The sequence below is a fragment of the Oryzias latipes genome, chromosome 21 (assembly GCF_053564925.1).
Source record: "Oryzias latipes strain Hd-rR chromosome 21, Olatipes_Hd-rR_3.1".
In the NCBI taxonomy this organism is placed as follows: Eukaryota; Metazoa; Chordata; class Actinopteri; order Beloniformes; family Adrianichthyidae; genus Oryzias; species Oryzias latipes.
The window spans coordinates 24,584,828-24,607,141 of NC_136257.1; the positions used below are offsets into that span (position 1 = coordinate 24,584,828).

Consider the following 22,314-nt stretch of genomic DNA (forward strand, 5'->3'; position numbering starts at 1 on the left):
GCGCAAAAACGATGCGCAAATATTTACGTGAAGTGATCTGATTTTACGAACATTAAAACATCGTTAGACAGCGTGGATAAAAAGGTGCATAGAAGCAAGAAAAAGATTATAATAAATGAATGTCACATTTATTGAAATGTTTTTTTTTCTGCAACGAGCAAAAAAAAAGAAAAAGAAAAGAAAAGAAAAGACAATATTAATTTTTTTTGTTTACACGTTGTTACATATTTATCAATGACTTACTTCAAATCAAATGACTTGATTAGATTTTATGGTTTTTAATGTAGGTCAATTACATAATACTATTAATTTAATATGAAACTAAGTAAACACATTTTGAACAGTTTTCTTTTCGATTCGTCCACAGCAGTTCTGTGCACATCCAGCTCCAAGACAGCCTTGCTCCATCCCATAAATGTGCCTACCTAGCCCTATAGAAAGGCGCAGCTGCACATCCAAGAGGGTCAGTGTTATTTTGCTGTATTCTCCCCTTGATTATACGAGCTGAGCCCATCAAACCCAGCATAATTACAGTAATTTCGCCCCTTATTTATTCTAATGCAGTTTCCTATCTCTGCGGTAATTATGAGCAATTTTTTTCACACCAAGGATCTTTTCTGCCTTAACAAAAGAGACAGAGCTCTGAAAGAAAATTTCTGCTGCAGCCTGAAAAAAAGGTGAGCTGCCATTTCATCTCTGTTCCCTTTAGACTTATATGTATAAGGCTGACAAATTGCTTGCAGGTGTAGGCCTGCATCACTGGGTTGTCAATGCGAAGAGGCTTCAAAATTAGTAAGGCACAATGTCAGAGTAACGAGTCTGCCTCCCTGCCTCCCTGTGTCTCCTGGGTGCGCGAAGCTTTGGGGATTTCTGCACAAAAGCGGATCCTTTGTGCATCATTGCATCGATGGATTTTTCATAAAGTAAAGCTGGAACGGTTTGTCTTTGGTAGCTCAAACCACTGAGCAGAAGAATAAAATCGAAGGATTTGTGGTTCAGATAAAATTAATATTGCACATTTCTTTTTTTAATTATTAAAGCGAATCTATGCTGCTCAAAAATAAAAGAAAAGCAAACACTACACACCTTTCATAAGGGAACTGAAGCCCCTTTCTCTGGATCCACTTGCAGGCAGATGAGCAGGAGCATCCTGCAGAAACAGACACTAGATCGACGCGTAAATCCCGCTAAATGCCTCAGTCCAAGCTATATCCTCGGAGTTCCGAATATGACTGAAATTCTCAGCTTTATTTCCCCTCTTTATAGCCGATGGGGAAAAAAATTGTAGATTATTAGCATAAATGTTTACTCCTCATTACGCTGATGACATTGTGCACTCGAGATCTTGGTAATCTTTGGGGGGAAATTATGAGCAATTTTTTTAAAATTTAAAGCAGCAGTTACCATGCAATTCAGACTAATTCCACGTAGGCTCCACACGGATATAATTATCGTTGAGTCAAGATGTTGGGCTAAAAACTATGCGCCGATATTCCCATTTATTATGCACATACAACTTTGACAATGTTGATGCTTGAAATAGCGGGAAATTGTCTTGTGTAAAAAATTACACCCCATATTAGGACATCTGAAATTGCGAAGAATTATATAGTAATTGCAGGCTTTCACATTTGAAAGCCAGAATGCTCCAACCAGAGCAAATGTGGATGAAATTACAGATCAGGGTTTAAATGAGGATGGGGGTGGGGGGCAATGGCATTTAGAAGTTGCTGGGAAAAATGCAAAAAAAAAAACCCTGCAACATGAATTACATCATAGATATTGAGGGGAAAAAAACAATCTATTTTCTTTTTTTATTGTCATGGTTTGGCGCATGAGGCAGTCTGATCATGCACGTATTTTACCACACAATTAACGGAGCTTCTAACAGACGCGTGCACGCAGAGCGGCTGCGTTCTGGGGGCCTGTTTGATACTGTCAGCCCCTTCTCCGGGAGGGGGAGGCTCCATCATGCAGATATAGCAACCGCTGACAAGTTAAGTCCTAATTATGTACAAGGAAACGATCCCACTTTATGGCCTGTGGTTGTTTGAAGGGAAGCGCGCGCACTGATGGGGAATGGATATTAGCCCCACCCTTAAGGTTGTGGTAGCTCAATAAAACGCCAAGTTTGATGGAATTAAATAAGGATGTTTTCCAAAATATGTTTTTGGTGTGTTTCATATTACACCAGAGGAAATGTTACAAGCAGCTTCTGGACGCGCGCCTGTTTTCCGTGTAGCCCGGAGGCCCTACATGACTCACACGAATAATGTGGGTCAACCTGCTCGTCCTCAGAGATCAGAGGGTTTGCTTGTGAGACGTGAGAAATGTTTCCATGATGCCGCAGCTTTTTACCTCCAGGGTGTCTTGGACGAAGTTCCTGTCTCTGTTCTCTCTTGTTAGTCAGGCTGAGTTCATAAAACGTCTGGAAAGCGGCTCTCTGACTCCACGGAGTCTGAGGAGCTCCAGCTCTTTACACACCCACCCGTATCTTCCCCTGCGGCGTGCCAAGAGCGGCTGCAGATTGGATCAGCCCTGGCTCATTTAGAAAAATATTACCACACTTTAAAGTATTGGAAATAGTTTTGTTGGGCCATTATTTGCCTTAGAAATTACCAAATGAATCAAACAAAACTAGGAAAAAACAAATAATGAAATAGCCTTATAATTAAAAATATTAAAATAGATAATTACCCAAAATAAATAAAATAAAACATTGTTCATGTAAAGATCAGCTTTTTATATTTAATAAGCTAAAACATTCAAAATGGGAGACATTCTTCAAAATTACATCAGAAACATAGAGATAAAAAAGAGCAAGTCAGATGCAAATTCACAGGAAACATTTTATTTAAATAAGGTTTGGCCATATGGAACACTGCTAAAAAATAAATAAGACAAAAATACAAAATTGAACTAAATACAAGCCAGTCAGAGTGTTGGGGAATCAGTAGCTTACTTGATTATTGAATTTGTTCCAGAAAGCCTAATAAAAAAAGACATCATAAAGCTGTGGTAAAATATTTACAGCGTGGGTCTGTTTAGCCTCCCCCTCAACGTTTTTAAATCAACTGTAGAATGTACACAATTTTACCCCCCACCCCCCACGAGAAGATGAGGTCATACTGAAAAAAGGCACAATACAGTAATTTGTGCTACATCTGTGAAAGGCTGTCCTGCTGCTGTTTGCACAAGAAAGGACCCAAAAAAAGTGACGTCCGCGTAAAGGTGAGCTTGCGCCCATGTAGTCTGTCATTGCTTTGGGTAGTAGTGGTTCATTCATCCCTCACACAAATAGAAATAAATAAATACAAAAATAACAGTCAAAATCTGTGTCTACTAACGGGGAGAAACCCGGCAAGGTCTAGGAACCTTACTCCAGCCATTTGCTGCGTTTTGCGCACAAAGGCGCAAATGTGTAAGGTGTTGGTATTTTAATTTTTCACCGGTGTTGCCCGATTTCACCCCAGTGTTTTTTTTTTCCAGTCCTAAAATATCGTCCCGGCGCTTATTGCAGAGCCATGATGGTGCTGGACCAGAGGGGACTGCAGATGCGTGGTAGAGTTCGTCGTGGAGTACCATGAGTAGTTTGTCAAAAACGATGAAGGCGCCGTCGTGTTGGGAGGGCTGATGCTCTGAGGTAAACTCGAGCTGATGCTGTTCATTCTCTGAGTCTGTGGAAAGTCCCAGGCGGTCGTTGACGGAGACGTGCACGGAGGAGACTCGCTGGCAGCAACATGTTGCTCTGGGGGAATTTCTCCACTTTTCCACTGCTTCTTGAACTTGGAGCGGCGGTTTTGGAACCAGATTTTGACCTGAAATAGACACGTATGAAAAACGGATTAGCTGACGCTCTCCAGATTCAAAGTCCATTTGTCAGCTTTAATTTCTTCTCACAAACGTGGATTTTTCGCAGAACACGTAGCCACATCTCAGATGTACCCACCTGTGTTTGCGTAAGGCCCAGTGAGGCTGCCAGCTCGGCCCGTTCTGGCAGAGCCAGATACTGAGTCTTTTGAAACCTCCGCTGAAGTGCAGCCAGTTGGAAGCTGGAATAAATGGTTCGAGGTTTCCTGACCTTCTTTGGTTTTCCATTAACCATCCGGATTTCTGGCTCGCTTTCTTCTTTCTCTGAGGAAACATTCAAATGCATTTAACGTTACGAGTCAGGATTTCACCTTTTTCCTTTCCAAAACGTATTTTGAGCTGTTGTTCTGCTTTTATTTTGTGCATATAAGACATGTGTTCTCCTGAATCTTACTGAAAACTGTTTCATTTTTAACAGGAAATCAAATGACGTTGATTTAGTTTGGTGTTGTTTGAAAAGAAAGCATGTTCCTACGTATGCTTTGCGCTTTTACGCATTATCCAGAGGCATTTTCATTACACAGTAATATTGTTTTTGGCACCCCCCCCCAAATAATATATATATATATATATATATATATATATATATATATATATATATATATATATATATATATATATATATATATATATATATATATATATATATATATATATATATATATATAACGGCACATGCTTTAAATTTCCAGCCACTTACCATTATCTGCAGGGGGAGTGGGAGAATTCGTGGATCCATAAGAGCTGTATGCACCATAAGACGAATTAAAACCAAGCTCGTAGGTCTTTGCGTTGTATGGCACCGAACCCGTGGCGTTGCTGTGGTACTGATAGGAGCCCAGCTGGCCAAAGGGAGTCCCGGTGCAGTGTCCAGGCTGCGGGCCGTTGTAGTAGCTGCTGTCCGTGGCCGTGGACACCGGCAGGGTCGGAGATTCCTGCGATTTGTGCAAGCTGTGGTAACTGTTTGAGGTAATCTGGTTGGAATGCATATCGGTGTTTAGGTTCTCAAAAACCCCAGTCATCTTGAAGTTGATCAAAATTTGCGCATCAAGTCGACTAAAAAATAATAAAACCCACCACACACGACTCAGCTGTTTGAACCAAAGCGCATCCCTGCTCAAACTGTGACAAAAAAGAAGCGGAGCGCGTGCTCCTCTCGCAGCGGCCTTTGATGATACACTACGGTCGGCGGTTGGAGCGCATTTATGTGCGAGGGAGAGCTCCTGTGTCTGAGGCAACCAATGGGCAAAGGCTGCACCACTGACTACTCCCCACCGCGTACACCCTCCATTATTTGTTCAGGCTTGTCCTTCCAGTTGTCTGCAGGCAGTTTTCCATCAATGGAGTTAAAAATAACACGGGGAGAAACATGAGGGAGAGGACAAAACGTCTGGTTCCTATGTGTCAAAGCTGGACAAAAAATGAGTTTAGCATATTGCCACACACATGAGTGCAGATAACCGGTCAGTTCGCTGAGACTGAGGTTGGCTCCACCTGGAATTGATGCAGAAGCTCCGCTGCAGGTCTGTAGTTTTATTATAAATCATTATTCTTTTTGAATATTTGCAAAAGACATTGCACATAAGAGAGAAACGGATGAACAAGGGGAACTCGCCAACATTTCTCCTCAAAGGTGCTGATGTTGGTTCTTTGTCTGATCTTGAACTGCTCCAGCGCCCCCTGCCGTTGAAGGGATTTTTCTTGTGCATTGGCTTCACTTCTTTTGTGGGTGTTTTTGAAGCACCCATATGCCAAAAATCATTGACTTGTGTCTAAATGACTCCGTAGCAGCGTGAAGAGACCCACGTGTTTGCAGTTGCGTGCTTCGACCTCATGAAGTCCCACCTCTGAAAACTATGGCACACAAATACTTCCCCTCAGTGCCACAAGATGGCAGCAAAGTTCCTTCTTTACTAACAGCCCTCTCCATCAGGGAAAAGTAAAAACTAGAAGAAGAAAAAATAAATTTCTCTTTTAGTCAGCACACTTTTCAGAATAAGATGAGCTAGAGCACAAAAAATATCTAAAAAAGAAAAAGCATTCAAACAAAGCAAACATATTGGAATAATACAACCAAGCAGGAATATTTTGAATTCCAGGGGACTTAAATCCAATTTCTTTTTCTTGTGTTGTTGTTTCTGAGTCCACACCAGGAAACCCTTGCAGTTTTGTTTGAGGTCATCATAATCAGTCTGAAAGTTATTTGCACACCCTGTCCTCTGAGCTGCTAGACATTAACTTCCAGTTTTCCTTTCAGTAACCTTGCAGAGTGTTGACATTGTGCAACTGTGTGATGAGGAAGTACGCCTTTCTCTTTCATTGCCCGAGATTCTCAAACAGTTGCCATTGTGAGACAGTGAGTCATCGTTCAGTGCTTGATGCCATGCTGCACATCTTTGTGGCCCTTTGTCAGCCAGAGCGTGTGGCCGCTCTGCTGCAGAAAACCCTCCATCCAGTCGAGGGAGGATTCTATCAGTTCATTGTTGTCCTCAAATACATGCAGCCCTTTCCCACCATAGGCCAGGGGAGCTGCATGTCACTGTTCATTAGTAGAGCAAAGTCTGAGTTCTGCACAGGCTGTCAAAGCCACAGTCTATAAAGGATGGTCACACCTCCATCACAAACCATCAATTTGAACACTTTGTTGGTTAAACCTGAACCTTAACATATTTTCCAGTCACTACCTACTTCTTTGCAGCACACCAAAGTGTTGAGTTGGTGGATAATGAATGTTAAGGTTCCCCTCGGCAGCAGAGCAGCTGGCGTAGTGGGTCTTTCCATTGTTCGCTGACATGGAAATGATGGCAAATGAGGGCACATAAGTTCATGCAGTTTCCACCTCTTTCTTCGTTTTTACAGGAGTTTAAAAAGCAAAAACAATGAGTGAGAAATAAATGAATAAGAAAATGTAAGTAACTGAATTTCTTCTAGTTTTCAATCAAAATTGGGTTGAGAAGAAATGATGCACACTTTTACGTCTTTTAATGGCAGTAGTAGGTTAAAAAACGCTGCAATGTATATAGGTATATATATCTATATATATATCTATATCTATATATATATCTATATATATATATATAAAGATATATATATATATATATATAGATAGATATATATAGATCTATATATCTATATAGATATAGATATCTATATAGATATATTGTTTTTTTTGCATTTTTTCTTCATTTTTGCCTAGCACTAACAGAGCACACATGGCTGATTATATCCAAGAGATCTTTCTGTTGTGTAAAATTTATAATACGCTCTGTCAACTAAATTCCAGTTGGTTTAATTTTAGTTTGTGCTTTTGAAAAGTGTTTGAAGATAAAGCTTCTTGGAGAGTGGCGACACTGGCTGATGTCGATATATTGTGTTGAGGAGTCAGACAAAACAGGAAGTCCGTCTGCAAGATAGCAGCCCCTGACGATTAGAGAAGTTACTGATTTCGGATTTCTGCTGTTGTTCTCTTTTATGGTGTGAAAGCTGAAACTCCCAACAAAAGCTAAGATCTGCAGTGTGATGGGTTGACAGTGAACACTGTTGTTGGAGACATTTAAGTTAGAATCAAAGTGACCTGCACGGTTTAAACGGTTTAAACTGACAGAAGAAAATTCATACAACTTGCAAACACAGGACGAAGGTGAAAACTCAAAATCAGAAATAAACTCAGTGAACATTTTCTCCCAAAGCTTCATCCACAATGATTATGATGATACATGAATAAGTGCATGTTGATATGACCAATGTAAAAAGAGTTAAAAGAAGCTATGTTTCTCAGAATTGTTATTTTAGCTGCCCACCCTTTATTTTTGCATCTTGTTTGGGTGTTTTCTTGACGGAGAAGTGAACATTTTTTTTTGATTTTTTCACAATTGAATCGGTTAGTTCAAAAGGGGCCCAATTCGAAGAGGTTTATTTTTCCAGGAAATAATTTAAATTGCATAGCTTAAAGGGAGGCTATACCAAATGATTAATACTTTAGCCAGATCAAGCACCAGTTCATAGCTTACAAATGCTATAATATGAAGCACCTCACCTTTATAATTTCGGAGGACTAGCAAACTAAAGTCTCTGGACTTGGGCCCTTCTTGAATTAAACAGTAATTTTGCATTAAATGCATTTTAAATGTCATGCATAGTCAATACATTACAACAGACTTGGGACTTTTTTTTGCACATAAGCAGATAGCTTTTCCTTTGAAGACCATAGAATATATAATATCTCTATTTTGAAAATAGGGCCCCTTTTGAACTAACCGATTCAATTGTTTCTGCATAGAGAGGAGGATACACCTGTAAAAGTACAAATTTAAATAAATGAATAATTCTCATTTATTTTCATTCATTAAGGTATAGTATGAGGAGTTGCTGTAGTGTTTCTCGTCTTTTTTCATTCCAAAGATCAATTTTTGTTAAACTTAAAGTGCAATATTCAAGTGCAGCTTTAATATTTCTACTTCTTTTTTTTCTTTTTGATGCAGTTTTCTCGAGGTGGCACTTCTCAGATATCTGAAAACTAGAATAGTTTCACAAGATCTGGAAGCTTTAATTGTAATGATATTGTCATTGTCCAGGGTGTACCAACCCCTGGCCCTCCTCTGGCTGGATCGGCTCCAGCATTTCCCTGTGGAAATTAAGTGCCTTTGGAAAATGGATGAATGAAGGGATAGATAAGGATTTTTCATGATGGCTGTGGAACAGACGCGGGTCAACCTCTGATCAGAAACCTGCGTGTTCAGTTACCGCTTTGCCTGTACAGGTTGGTGCCTTGCATGGCCCTGTCACCATCAGTGTGTGAATGTGTGTGTCTGAGTGGGACTGTGGCTGTAAAGTTCTTTGTAAATAAGTAAATAAGTTGTTTTAAATAAAACTGAAGAACCAGGAAAAAAGTTTCCTCAGCTTAAAACAGACAAAAGAAAAATCCAAACAAAGGTTTGTGTAAAACAATATGTAAGCTCATAGTTGTAATTGTGTTTTACAAACATGCTTTTATTTAACCAATGCTTTTCACTTCTTAAAAATCTTCTTGCACCATCACCTCCTCGAAATACATTTTTCAACCTTTTTGTGATTTGAGATATTTTAGATTCATGTGGTAAGCTGTGTTTTCAGAAAATTATTGCATGGAGCACATTTTCTTTAGTGTCTTACGCTTATTGGTTCACAAAGTAATTTAATTACAATCAAGCTGGACCAGCAAAAGGTCTGCTGGCCTTTTTAAATGGACCAGAATTTGTGTTTGTTCGGATCCTCTACATGCAGAAGACAATCTGAGAAAGTGAGCTCTGCTGTGGACCAAACAGCCAGGTAACATTTTCTAAAAGCTCTTCTGTTTCATTTTTGCAATTTTGTCTTGTAAATTGTGCACGTTTTTTTTATTTAGTCCAAATAATAAATGTACATTTTTCAATTTTTGTTGAGAATTTTGTCCATTAAAGCACATGAGTTTGGTGAAAACGGTTAAGCATTTTTTCTTTAGTTTACTGCATCTACACTGTGTTTGTTCAGCAGGTTTCGACTTTAACCCACCTATTATCCTTGGGGTCAATTTGACCCCAAGTCAATGTTTGTCATTCAAAAAGGAATAGTTAACCTTTTTCTTTTTACTTCATATTTCATGACTTTTCCTAATTTGATGGGGATAACTAACTAATCATAAAATGATCATGATGATATTTTTTTTCAATGTGCTAAACACATATTGCATACATTGGTGTTCTTCTGGGGTCAAATTGACCCCAGGCTGTTTTAGCTGAGTAAAACTTGTCTGTCTGTGTGTGACCTAATATCCCCACACAGAGTTGATACTTTTGAGTTGATACATAACAGGGGGTGGGGAAAACAACTATTCTCACCAGAACTTTCTTTCTTCTTGTTGTGTGGGCATGTGGGAAACAACATGGCTTGTGAAGCTCCAGCCAAACTGAGGAAGCTTATGTAGTCTTGTGAATTGATCACATCCTAGTCTTTCCAACTACACATGCCTCCCCTCTGAAATTATCATCTCAATGGCGGCCGTGGTGTAGTGGTAGGGCGGTCGACCTCCGATTGTAAGATTGTGGGTTTGATTCCCACCCATTTGTCGAAGTGTCGAAGTGTCCTTGGGCAGGACACTGAACCCCACCTTGCCCCTGGTGGAAGGTTGCCGCCAGTGTTCGGCAGCAGAGCTGCCACCAGTGTGTGAATGTGTGAATGGGACTGTGACTGTAAAGTGCTTTGGGCCTTCAAGGGAAGTAGAAAGCGCTATATAAGTATACGCCATTTTTTTTTACCATTTAAGTAAAACATTTTCTATTGATGGCTATATGAAGAGCTCGAATAATGACTTTGTCTTCAACATGGCTGACTATGTGTCTGGCAGAACACACTCTTAGCAGCACGTCTACCTTGTCGTTGAAGTGAGTAGAGGGACCATAATTTTCCATTTTTGGTGACGTTACATTAGGGATACATACAACGTGACATTAGGGAAGGGGGAAACAATATTCTCACGAGAGTTTTCCCACACCATGGGGACTTTATAGTGACCAACCACGAATATATGATATAAAAAGGAGATACAAATAGGTAAATAAATATGTTTATAAGAGGAAGGGGGGGGGGGGGGGGGGTCACCAACATCAGTCAATATGCTTCATTGTGTGAGTCATGAATGTGCACCCCAAATTAGAAAAGACTTGGATGAAAGATATTCAAGATTGACTAACTCTAAAACTGAAAGTTTGACCTGATGGTGGCACTAAAGCAAAGGTCATATCATCACCAAAACCAATAGGATTTCTACTCTTGTGGTCATCAATGTTGACAGTAAATTTGAGAAGATTTATAAAAAAAAACTTTTCAAGATATATTAATTCTAATTTAAAAGTTTTTTTCTGATAGTGGCACTAGAGAACAGGTCAACCCACTGATCTATTTCATTATCACGGGGTTATTTATGTATTCAACAAATAAACAATGTGCCTGACACAAAAACTTGGTTAACAATTATATTTACATAATTTTCAGGAGGCAAATATCCCTGGGGTCAAATTGATCCCGAGGGTGAAATGTGTGAGAAACATTTGAGGATAATACGAGGATTAAATGCTGACTTGGTTCTTGATGGATTTCCTGCTGGGTCACCTGAAGCTGTAAGTTCATACTCTTGGCAAACTCTCCCTTCAGAGAAAACCCCAGGTCTGCAAACGTTCTTCATCTTCAGCCTAAGACACTTTCTCAGTCCAACAGCAGGTGGTTTCTTCCTCCATTGTCTTCAAACCTCACAATGCACTGTGAGCACATCAAAGCTTCACAATGCCATCATCCCATGTGCGTCTCAAAAACATGGAAATGATCCACCAAGTGTTTCTTGACCTTTCTTGATCAAAGGTTAAGCACGTTTGGCTCCGGACACGAGCTGGAAAGCTTCAGCAGCGTGTTCACGACTGAGCATGTGTTTCCTCACAATTAGTCACACCGGATTTTTTTTTTTTCCCCCCCTGAAAAGGAGCTATTTTTAAGAGCAAAGGCTGTTGAATGAGGAGCACAGCCAGACAGAAACAATTGTGGAAGGAAATGTTTGGTTTCCAGCACAAAATGTAGAAGAAGGTTTGCTGCTCCTCATGGACCCGATTGAAGGGTTTTCATTCTGTTTGTGAGGGAAAAAAACCTTGACCTATTTCTCCGTCATGAAAAACTACTAATAATTACAATTGAAAAATGAAGCAGCTCCTCCAAGTCAATGAAAACTCGCCACACAATGAGGGCGCTCTTCAGTGAGAACACATCCCTTGATATTCATGTTTAATCAGAGATGATTTCTCACTTTTCCAGGGCTAACAACGGAATTCTAACAGAGGACTTTAGTGGCACCCCCCTCATCCAGGACCCATAAAGAGTGGTGGCCCTTTGTGTTAAGGGGGAGTGGACCAGATTTAGTGCGGATGGCCTCCTCACAAAAGATCCCAGCGCTGTCACAACAGGAGCAGGATCAACTTTTCTAACTTTCACACAGCATGCTTTCACAGGGTCACTGATGCAGACACAACCTCTGTTATCACTCTGCCTTTGGATGCTTCTGCTGCAAAACAGAGATGTTTCCCTCCTGTATCTGAGAGACTATCGCTTTGTTTCTGCTATATTTGGAGGTTTTTTTTCGAGTCTCTGCATTCGTCTCAAGGACGTAGTGAGTCGTTTGGATGTAAGCCTGACAAAAACACCTTGAGGACATCTTTAAGTGTCCATTGTTGAACAATAGTTGCTGCTTTCCTGATTTGCTAAAAATTAAGAGTGAATGCAAATTGCCTTCCTTAACATAAATGCCATAAATTGGTTAAGTTTTGTTGTGCTGAAAGTTGATGTACTGTAAAGTAACAGTTGGATTTCCCTCTTTCTTCCAGTGCTCCTGAACGAGACTTTGTTTCTTCACCACCTGCTGTAGTGTTTGTGGCAGCTGTACTCTCTGGGGTTCCTGCGTCTCTGATAACAGTTTTCTTCAACAAATTCTTTTTTCTGTAGTCAAATCGTGAAATTTAGGAAGCAAAGCCTTCTGTCATCTAGAAATTCAATATCTACGTTTTTCAGCATCAACATAAAAGTTGAAAAATGTCCCATTTTTACTTGAAGTTTAGTGTTTCCAAAGTCTAACTGAGCTGTTTGAACATACAGAATTTATGCTTTTATTTAAAGCAATACATTAAATAGAAAAAAAATAGCAGACATCTTTGGCAAAAAGAACACATAGATTCATCTTTTATTGAGGCTTTTAAAGAATTTCAGTGTTGCCAAACCAGATGGCAGCTTTGGTCAGCTGTGCATGCCTCCCTGCTTGCTGCCAGCTTCTGGGCTTGGTATCCTACTCTTCTTCCAAATGAGTTTAATTCAGGACTGCATGTAATGTTAATGAGTCACCCCTTATGTCTGACAGGTTTACATTTCAGTAATACTTTGGAGTGGCAGAACTGTCCCACTGTGGTATTTAAACAGTACCGTACTCTCATTTTCTGCTGGAAAAGAAAAATATTTTTTACAAATATAGCATTGAAGTCAATAGACCTCTAAATATTCAAGAAGATTCATGACATGCATGCCAAATTCATTTGAAAAACTGAAATACGTTTATGGTTTATGGCCTTGCCACAGGCTGGTGACCTGTCCAGGGTGTGCCCTGCCTTCACCCAATAGAAGGCCAGGCTGGGCCCAGACAGCCCTGTAACCCCGACCAGGACAAAGCGGGTTAAGAAAAGGGATGGCTAGATAAATAGCTGAACATTTTAATAGTTGAATGGTTATAATAGCTGAAAAATTGTAAAAGGGGTTGAGCGGCAAATTAATCGTGACAGATATTACAATAAATAAATAAATAAAGAGAAAACAGGGAAACAATGGGTTGAATGCTTTATGGCATTCAAGTCTATATACAATTTAAATTGGTTTCACCTATAGAATGCATTTTGGAATGTAAAAAATACATTCCTTTGGGGGGCTAAATGTGAATCTACTGGTTCATATTTGTGTTAAAGTGTACTGTTGCATTCATATAGACACTCATGAGAATCAGAGTCCAATTCTAATACTTTTGTTTTTGTACTTTTAGGATTTTGTTGTTGCTCTGTTCTGTTATGGTCATCAGACCTGGTTTTCATTGGTTTTTAATAGGAGTGTAATGAATAACTGACTGAAACAATTTGGATTGAGACACAGTAGGTTTTTTTTTACTATAACATAAAAACGACCAAGTGACATCACAGACATGATGGCAGCAAAACACGATCAAGCCATCATGAAAAAAACTTTGAATTTAGGAAAGACATTACCGTACAGCGGAAGAACAACAGTAGGCTGAACTTCAGGAAACTAAAATGTGAATGAATTTGTCCTTAATTCTTCTTTACTTGTTTGTTCGTACACATATTTTATTTACACTTGATTATCTCGTGAGGAAAACAAGGAATCTGGAAAACTTTGGCTGCACTGTTCAGTATCCAAGTATATATCTCTAAATCACATGAGTTAGAATTTTTCGCTAAAGATGTCCTGAATCAATTTTAGGTCAGTGAATCAGATCGTTCAAAAGGAACCAGCAGCTTGTCTGTTGGTAGCTGTCGTTTATTGATACTCACACTGTTTTGACTGTGAACTCCCACATATGTTAACCTCTCTTAAATGATGCAGGAGTATCTTAATCCTCAGGTGTTGCACACAGGCAGACTTTTGGTTTTTCATCCCCTTTCTGCTCTTTAGGATCCAATTCCTGTTCAAGCCTCTGCAATTGAGACTTTGCCATAATACAAAGATACTTGGTTGTTTTGTCTTAGTTGCAATGCTAGGAAAAAGTCACTGTAATGCAAAAACAACTCGTTTCGAATATTTTAAATTCACTTGGACTTACTGCCTATCCATGGAATTTATTACTTGTGCAAGTGGTTTACTTTTTGAGGGCCACACACTTTGTTCTGGTCTTCATGCAAGCACGGCTAATCAACAAGAAAGGCCTTGTCACCTGCAGGAGTCCTTCTACTCTGAGTCTCTGGTTACTCTCTTCTCTCTGAACTGTCTCAAGACAAAGCCAGACAGCCTCACCTGCTCTCAGGTAATGTTACCCAATCACCCAGCGGAACAGCAGACTTGTATTTTCAGCTTCTGTGAACTCAAAGAAGAAATGGGCACCAAAAGCCCATTTCTCAAACACAGCAGTGGATTGGTGCTGACTTTTTAGGGCTTTAATGTTCTTTCAACTTTGAATGCAAACTCTTGTATATGGAAAAGTGCTCCACATCTTACAAGATCAACAACGTTTGGTGATATCTGAACTTTTTTGTCTGGTTTGATTTTCCGCACCCGTTTTTTCAATGTTTTTGAATTTGTAAAGCTCCAAAAACCATGTAGAAGGTTGTTCAACATATTTTTTTTCCCCGTGTAGATTAAGGGTCTGCAGCTAAATCCACCAATGCCAGACTTGTACAACACACTAACAAAGAAGCATGTTAAGTAAACAACTTTCCCAGTGTCCATTCTGTTTTAGAAACTTCTTTTTTCATTTACAAAGAAAATAAGTTTCTGTTCAAACCCTCTTAATTTCAACCAGACAATTTCAGAAAGAACAACAAAAACTCATCAGAAACAGTGACATTTGTTGGCTTTCAAAAACACAACTCACACAAAGTACCCTTTTATCAGCAGAGACTGTGAAGTGGGTCAACTGGATGATCTCAGTGAGGAGCGCCGAACATTTGTTGCCAAAGTGCCACAGTCACAGAGATGCCTTTTACATGTTTTGCTCTTGAAGCCTCACAAGACTTCTGCAATTATGTGGTTAAGACCCGTCCACCACCTCCCCTTCTTGCTCTATCCACCCACACACACCCCAGCCCCCACCTGCCAATGTTGCACGCATACAGGGCCGCACAGTCACTGGACTCTTGAGCTCCAACAATGCTCACATTGTGTTTTTTTTCTGCGCTGTGATCACGACCCAGCCTGGTTCAGGCTTCACACCACTTCCAACACCAGCAGTTCCACTGGGTCGAGTGAGCGGACACTGCAGCTGATTTCTGTTTGCCTTCTGGAAGATGGCCCACATCAATGCAAGCCCCCAAAACTGATGCCTACTTAATTATTTATGGCACCAGCAGGTGTTTATTAATGACTGAACCAATGAATAATTTAAAATGAAGATTTTCTTTGAACTAATTTGATTGATTTCTTGTCTTTAACTTACAAGTATTTTCACAACAAGTCTATTAAACTGTTTTGATAAAATCAATTTCTGGGGTGTTACCGCCTTTATTAAGAAAGTGTAAGAAAATCTGCAGTTGCTGCAGATTTGTTGGCTGCACATTCATGGTCCAAATCTCCTGTTCCACCACATCCCAGAGGTGCCCGGTTGGGTAAAGATCTGTAGAGGTCATTTGAGCACAATGAACCTATTGTCATGTTCAAGAAACCAGTCTGAGATGATTCCAGCTTTATGAGATGGCGCCTTAACTTGCTGGTAGTTGGCATCAGAAGATGGGTACACTTACACTGTGGTCAGAAAGGGACGGACATGGTCAGCAACAATAATCAGGCTGTGGCATTGGAACCATTCTTAATTTGTACCAAGGGGTCCAAATTGTGCCAAGAAAAATCCACCACACCATTACACCACCAGCAGCCTGAACTGTTGACACAAGGCAGGACGGACCCATGCTTTCAGGCTCTTGAAGCCAAGTTCTGACCAGACCATCTGAATGTTGCAGCAGAAATGGAGACTCATCAGACCTGAAAACATTTTTCCAATCTTCTATTGTCTAATTTTGGTGAGTCTGAGTGAATTGTAGCCTCAGTTTTCTGTTCTTAGCTGACAGAAGTGGCACCGGGTGTGGTCTTCTGCTGCTGTAGCCCATCTGCCTCAAGGTTGGACGTGTTGTGCATTCAGAGAGGCTCTCCTGTCCTGCAGACCTCAGTTGTTATAAGTAGTTATTTGAGTTACAGTTGCCTTTCCATCAGCTGGAACCAGTCTAACCATTCTCCTCTGACCTCTGGCATCAACAAGGCATTTCTGCCCACAGAACTGCCGCTTACTGGATATTTTCTCTTTTTCTGACCATTCTCTGTAAACCCTAGAGATGGTTGAGGGTGAAAATACCAGTAGATCAGTAGTTTCTGAAATCCTCAGACCAGCTCGCCTGGGACCAACCATCATGCCACGCTCAAAGTCACTTGAATCACCTTTCTTCCTCATTCTGATGCTCAGTTTGGACAGCAGTAGATCGTCTTGACCATGTCTACATGCCTGAATGTATGGAGATGCTCCCATGTGATTGGCTGATTAGAAATTTGCATTAAAGTACAGCTCGGGACTTTAAAATGACACTTGTGTAAAAAAAAGTTATATAATAGGCCTTAACAAACATATCTAGTTCGTATTTTTTGGTAAATTGATATTTTTTTGTCTCAATTAAAAAAAAATTGATTGAATTGCCACGGGTGACCATAGAGGGCGCTGTGGAGCAGTCCAGTCCCCGCTCCGCTTAAACACGCGGCTGCGCCTCCCTCAGCCTCCTCGGAGCAGGAGTGAGGGAGGGAGGGAGGGAGGGAGGGAGACCTGCGGCTGTGCGCTCCGGGCCCGCAGTACTGAAACGCGCTGCCATGCTGCTGCAGGCTCAGGCGGCGCTGCTGCTCCTGCATGTCCTGGAACCGGTGCTCGCCTTCAACCTGGACCCCCAAAATACCCTCAGGAAGGACGGGGACCCCGGGACCCTGTTCGGCCTTTCTCTCACCTTCCACCAACAACTCAGACCGGATCATAAAGTCTTGTAAGTTGTGATTCTGTCTCTGGTTGTGTGTTTGTGTCGTTGTTTCTGGGATGTGAAAGCTCATGTCTGATGAGGAAGTTCAGGTTTACTTTTTTTCTTATTTCCCCCGAATATATAGTGACATTTAGGTAGGAAATAAATAGATACAGTATGATCATAACTTTTTTGTTTTATTTTAGTTGGGCTTTTGCTTTAGCTTGAGTAGATTTTTTTCTCAAACAGTAGAATAAGTTAAACTTTTCATCTTTTAAGTCATTTTTCACATGATTTTATTTTGAAGTAACACTACTTTTACTGATGTACAACTGTAGCCTTCTCTACCTATTTATATTTTCTTACAGTTAAACCAGAAAGTTAAGAAAGTTAAATCTTTCTTTGCTCTCTGAATCTACTTTGTCCTCTTGAACTAAGGAATAATCTTTGCAAACAGTTTTAAAAGCCCATTTTGTTACTGTTTGGGATTTTTGTCCTTATTTTCTATGGATGTACTTTCCTCCCCCTTTGAGACGCTTTGAATGTGAAACAATAAGAAGGCATAGAACAAGTGCAGAAACAAAGGCTGCAACTGTTATGTAAATGCAGCTGCAACTTAAGGAGAGGAAAAGTTGAGTGACAGAAGAAAGTTATTTACTCGGCTCCAACAAAAGGGTTTTGGATGGTTGAGGGGGGTCACCATTAGACCAAATGATAATCTAAGGGATTTATTTAGAATTTTCATACTAAAGTTCAATCACAGGTTTTGCTTTTACGTTCCCTATTGTTTTTGCAAAGCTGCCAACTATGCATTGCAGAATTATCTCTCTCAGACAGCTCCTAATGCTTTTGTGGGATGCTTGTTGATGAAAGTTGAATGAGTAGAGATAAACTGGGGGGTCATACTACACGCAGGAATAAATTCCCACTGCAGCATGTAGAGAAATGATATGTCCTGATAACAAGCTGATGATAAAGATTACCATGTGGAATTTTATCTTTTTTTTTTCCTCTGGTGATTTAACAAAAGCAAAGAGGGAATATGTAAGGAGTCGTAGTTTTACGCAGACAGCAAACTCAAACAGGATTTTCAAAGACAAGAATCCACAATACAATGACAGAAATAGAATAAGCTGAAGAAAACTGCGTCAATATCCAACCAAAAATTCCAACAGTGGAAGGTAAATTTAATATAAATAATGAAATTATGCAAAAGTCTAGCAGCTGGCACAGCAAAGTTAGAATCAAAAATGTTACCCTCATGTTATGCATGCTGGATAAACAGGAATCTGAAAGGTAATACTGAGGGAAAAGTTTGTTTTCTGCTGCCACTGGGAAAATCATGCTAGTATGTGTAATGGCTGTATCACACAGCCACTATGTACATTTTGCACATTTCCACGTATGAAATTGTGGTGATACATGCGTGATATACGTGACTCATAAGTGTTTCTTCATTCGTCATTTGCAGATGTGTACAGATGTCCGCCAAGGGTTTGGGCCGACCAGTCTTTACGTGAATTGAGTTGAGAATTATGCAGCTTATGCGTATTTAACATAGTTTATACGCAATTATTATGTTAATCTTGTGCAATTTTGACAGATTTTATGCAAGATACATACGCAAATTTGTGGCTTCCAAAGTATGTCCAACGGACTTTGCACACACGTACCAGCGATGTTTCCTTCTATATCGTGTATATCACATTAAAACGACGCAATTGACGCACACGTTTTGGGCCAGATTTAGTCATGATACATCTGTGAAAGTTTCATGTAAAATGTCATCAGTGCAATATGAGCAAAATGATTTTTTTTTTTTACTTTCAGCATGTAGTAGCTTCACTTCCTCTGTAGAACATTTTTTTTCTTCCCTTTTGACTCAGCATTTTTTAAACTACTGACCCAGAAGATGAAAACGTCAATGTTATGTTGATCGGCTTCTAGTCCAAAAACCACGACCACGTGTTGTAGTAAAACCTTCAGAAGTGTTTAAGGAACAATTAAACATGTGCCCTGAAACACTCAATTGATTGTTATCCTGATAACACAGAATGTATTTACCAAAAATGCAACTTTTCCCATTCAATTTTTTACATTGAGTCTTTAGCAGATGCTTTGATCTAAAACATTTTGCAGGTTTGAGTGTTTTGCTCAAAGATTTGCTGACTGTCAAGCTTGGGATTTGAGCCTCAACCAACCAATTACACATGAGCTACTAATCTCCCTTTGAAGCATTAAAAAAATTACATTAAAATCTGCAGCAGGATAGAACACTTTCCTTTAAAGTGTAAAATGTTACCAATCTCTTTTGTAGTTCATTTATCCAGCACTCATAGCTTGCTGCAAAACAAAACTAGGAACTGCATGGCACAGAGCACTGTTTGCTGTAGAGGCTGGCTTCTGCTCAGCCATAAACTTTGCTTGAAACTTTCTCACGAGTCTGACAGAAACTGAACAGAAACCTCAGCAAAGCACACGTACAAAGGAAATAAGCAGCGCTGCCTAAACCAGAAACGTGTCACTCCCTGCATCTGTAACTGCTCTTCCTCCAACAAGTGTTTGATGAGGATCACTGGCAGCTGAAAAAACGGTGGCATACAAACATTATGGTAAATTAAACAAAAACAGAAACACTTTTTAAACACTTCTTAGTGAAACCATAATGCCTGAAGATGAGCTGAAATACATCTTAGCTTTGATTCTATTTCTCTGTTCCGTTCTCTGATGAACAATGAGGCTTCTCTTTCATTCAAAGCATGGCAGCTTTATTTGCGTTTCACCTTTTTAAGCACAGAGGCATTTAAAACTGCAGCATTTGGTGTCTTTTTACTTACAAGTGAGTCCTTGTCAATGTAAAAAAAGCCTTGTTGTACAACAGAAATCAGTGGCGGACTGAGCAGTTTTGGGGCGTGAGGCAAACAATAACATGGGGGGCCTGTGCAGTGGTTCTACTTTGGGATTTTTATGACAGATTTAAATAATAATGGAAATTATTTTAGACATTTTTCTAAGGATTCGGCTTGGGGTCCCTCTAGTGGCCCCCTCTAATTTCCCATATTTGCCTATTGGTAAGTCCGCCCCTGACAGAAATAAACACATGTATATTATGTTTTTTTTCCACAACTGTTTTAATACCTATCAAATAAAATGTTTTGACGATTTTCTATTTAGTTCTATATTTCTTTACATAGAGGGGGGAGCCTGATGAGCTAAGCATTCAGATCAGCCTTCTGTTGAGGCTCATAAAGTCATTTTTAAACCGTTATTAGGGATTTATAAATATTATTATTATATTTTGGATCTCTGTGAAGGGACTTTACAATGGAAATAGTGCAATTATTTATCCTGGTAAGACCAGTTTTCTCTGTTTAAAAAGACAAATCAAGTTGGGTTTGTTTTGGAGCTTAATGGCCTCTGCTCTGAAGCTAAGCCATGTACACCAACCCTTCTACCTTAAATTTTGATCTTTGTGCTGAGCCAGGAACATCTGTGACTTTTAATTTTTCATTTTTTGTTTCCAAAAGCAGCAACTTCTGTTTTGTGTTTGTTTCAGCCTAGGAGTTGACATAGTTTGTTTATAGAAGCAATGTTTTTTGGTGATAACGCTGAATGAAATTTAGTGTCATTTGCAAATCTATAACATGACGTTATATTTATGGGTATGAAATGTCTCAGACAATGCATTTACGGTAGTCACTGAATAGTTGTGGTTCCTAATTCGAACCCTGAGGGACTCCACACACCATGATGTCTCAACCAGATTTGTGATCACCAATAATATTGTAATATATAAAAGAGCTGTCTCTGCTTCAATCATAATTCCTGCTGTGTCATCAAGTGGTGGATATCTATGTAGATCTTTATTTGTTAGGAGGATCCTAGATACCTCTTCAATGAATAATGCATTAGGCTAAGGGTCAGGATTAGCCATGCTATTAGTTCAAGCACAGAAAAATGCCATTTGACTGGACATGCGTGGCCATCTGTTCACGTGTAACCTGATAGATTTAACGCATCGGTGAATCATCAATCCATGCAAGGTTTCAAGCAAATGCAGCTGAACAGGCAAACATGTTAGTCATCCGTCTCTTCATCTACGTAGCTTCTTCTGTGATGCGTTTCCAGCTATTCTTAAGTCGGCAGCAGTCTGAAAACAATGCGTAAACTGAAGGAGTTAGAACAGCTGCTTGCTTTGAGTGCACAGCTGTGAGAGCACTGCAGCACATCTGTTAACAGAGACCAGTGAGATCATAGTGTAAAGCCAAACCGTTCACTGTGCCTTTCCTTTTACACCACTGTGAGAGACTTGCTGGGTGATGGGTTGTAGTTTCACCCTTGAGATCGGCTTGGAATAGAGTTAAAGAGCTGTTTCAGTTTCTCGAAAACTGTAATAATATGTGGACATGTTACATTTTTGCACGGATCACTCACAGTTTGGGCAAACGGCCGAGCAGTTAGAGAAATAACTGTTCTTCTCAAAAAGTTTCTTTGGGGATTTTTCAGTTGTCAATAACTCAGCAGTCATTCATAGAGGAGATGGTTTTTTTATCTGGATTTTACTGTACAGTTTAATCTTTTGTTTTCTACTGAGGTAAAACTTGTTACTTTTATTTTTGTAGCAAAAAGTGAGCACAAATCCTCAAAACTGGATTGGTTTTGGGAAAAAAGAACACATGAAGGAGTTGGAGCCTCACCTGCATGTGAGTGTCAGTGTTGGTCCTCACGTCGTCTCTAAATTCTACATATTTTCTTGCTCCGCTTTGAAGTTGTGAAAGTCTCTGATAGCCTGTGTTACACGTTTGGAAGCCAGCTTGATGATTTATACATGATTAAAACTATAAAAATAATAAAACTTTGAGTTGAAACTGTTGTCAGATGTGTGAAACAGAAACCAACTTTTATGTTGAAACACCGAGAAAGTTTTATTTGGCATTTGCCTTTATTGCAGCGGTGGGCAAACTTTTTTAACTCGTTCGCCACAAATGGTTCTAAAATTTGACTGACGGGTCAGACCTGGAGCGGCTATGTGAAGTGTTTTGGTAACCTAACTGATAAAAGAAAGAAACAACGTGGAATCTGGATGAAAACAGGCTTTAATTTTGATTGAAAATTGATATAAGTATTTTTTAACAGAACATTTTTGAGTTTTTATTTTAAAATTGTGGCCAGTTACACCAATGGGTGGATG

General features: G+C 39.7%; 2 protein-coding genes across 6 annotated transcripts in view; one reads left to right on the forward strand and one right to left on the reverse strand.

Annotated features, from left to right (window-relative positions):
- Window positions 1-2,833: 2,833 nt before the first annotated feature.
- On the reverse strand, window positions 2,834-5,048 carry dlx2a (distal-less homeobox 2a). Its single transcript, NM_001104820.1, is given in 3 exon segments — window positions 2,834-3,818; window positions 3,950-4,134; window positions 4,571-5,048. Coding segments are annotated over 3 exon segments (834 nt in total). The 5' UTR covers window positions 4,893-5,048; the 3' UTR covers window positions 2,834-3,491.
- A 144-nt stretch (window positions 5,049-5,192) lies between these two features.
- Window positions 5,193-22,314, forward strand: part of itga6a (integrin, alpha 6a) — a 38,054-nt gene continuing 20,932 nt past the window's right edge. For 4 of the 5 annotated variants that reach the window (XM_023950515.2, XM_023950512.2, XM_078939310.1 and 1 more), the window contains exon 1: window positions 16,899-17,150. In XM_023950515.2, coding sequence (XP_023806283.1) covers window positions 16,984-17,150 — 167 coding nt within the window. In that variant the 5' untranslated portion in view covers window positions 16,899-16,983. Of the gene's footprint in view, window positions 5,394-16,898; window positions 17,151-22,314 lie in introns of those variants that run through there. The other variant, XM_078939312.1, reaches the window with a different exon arrangement.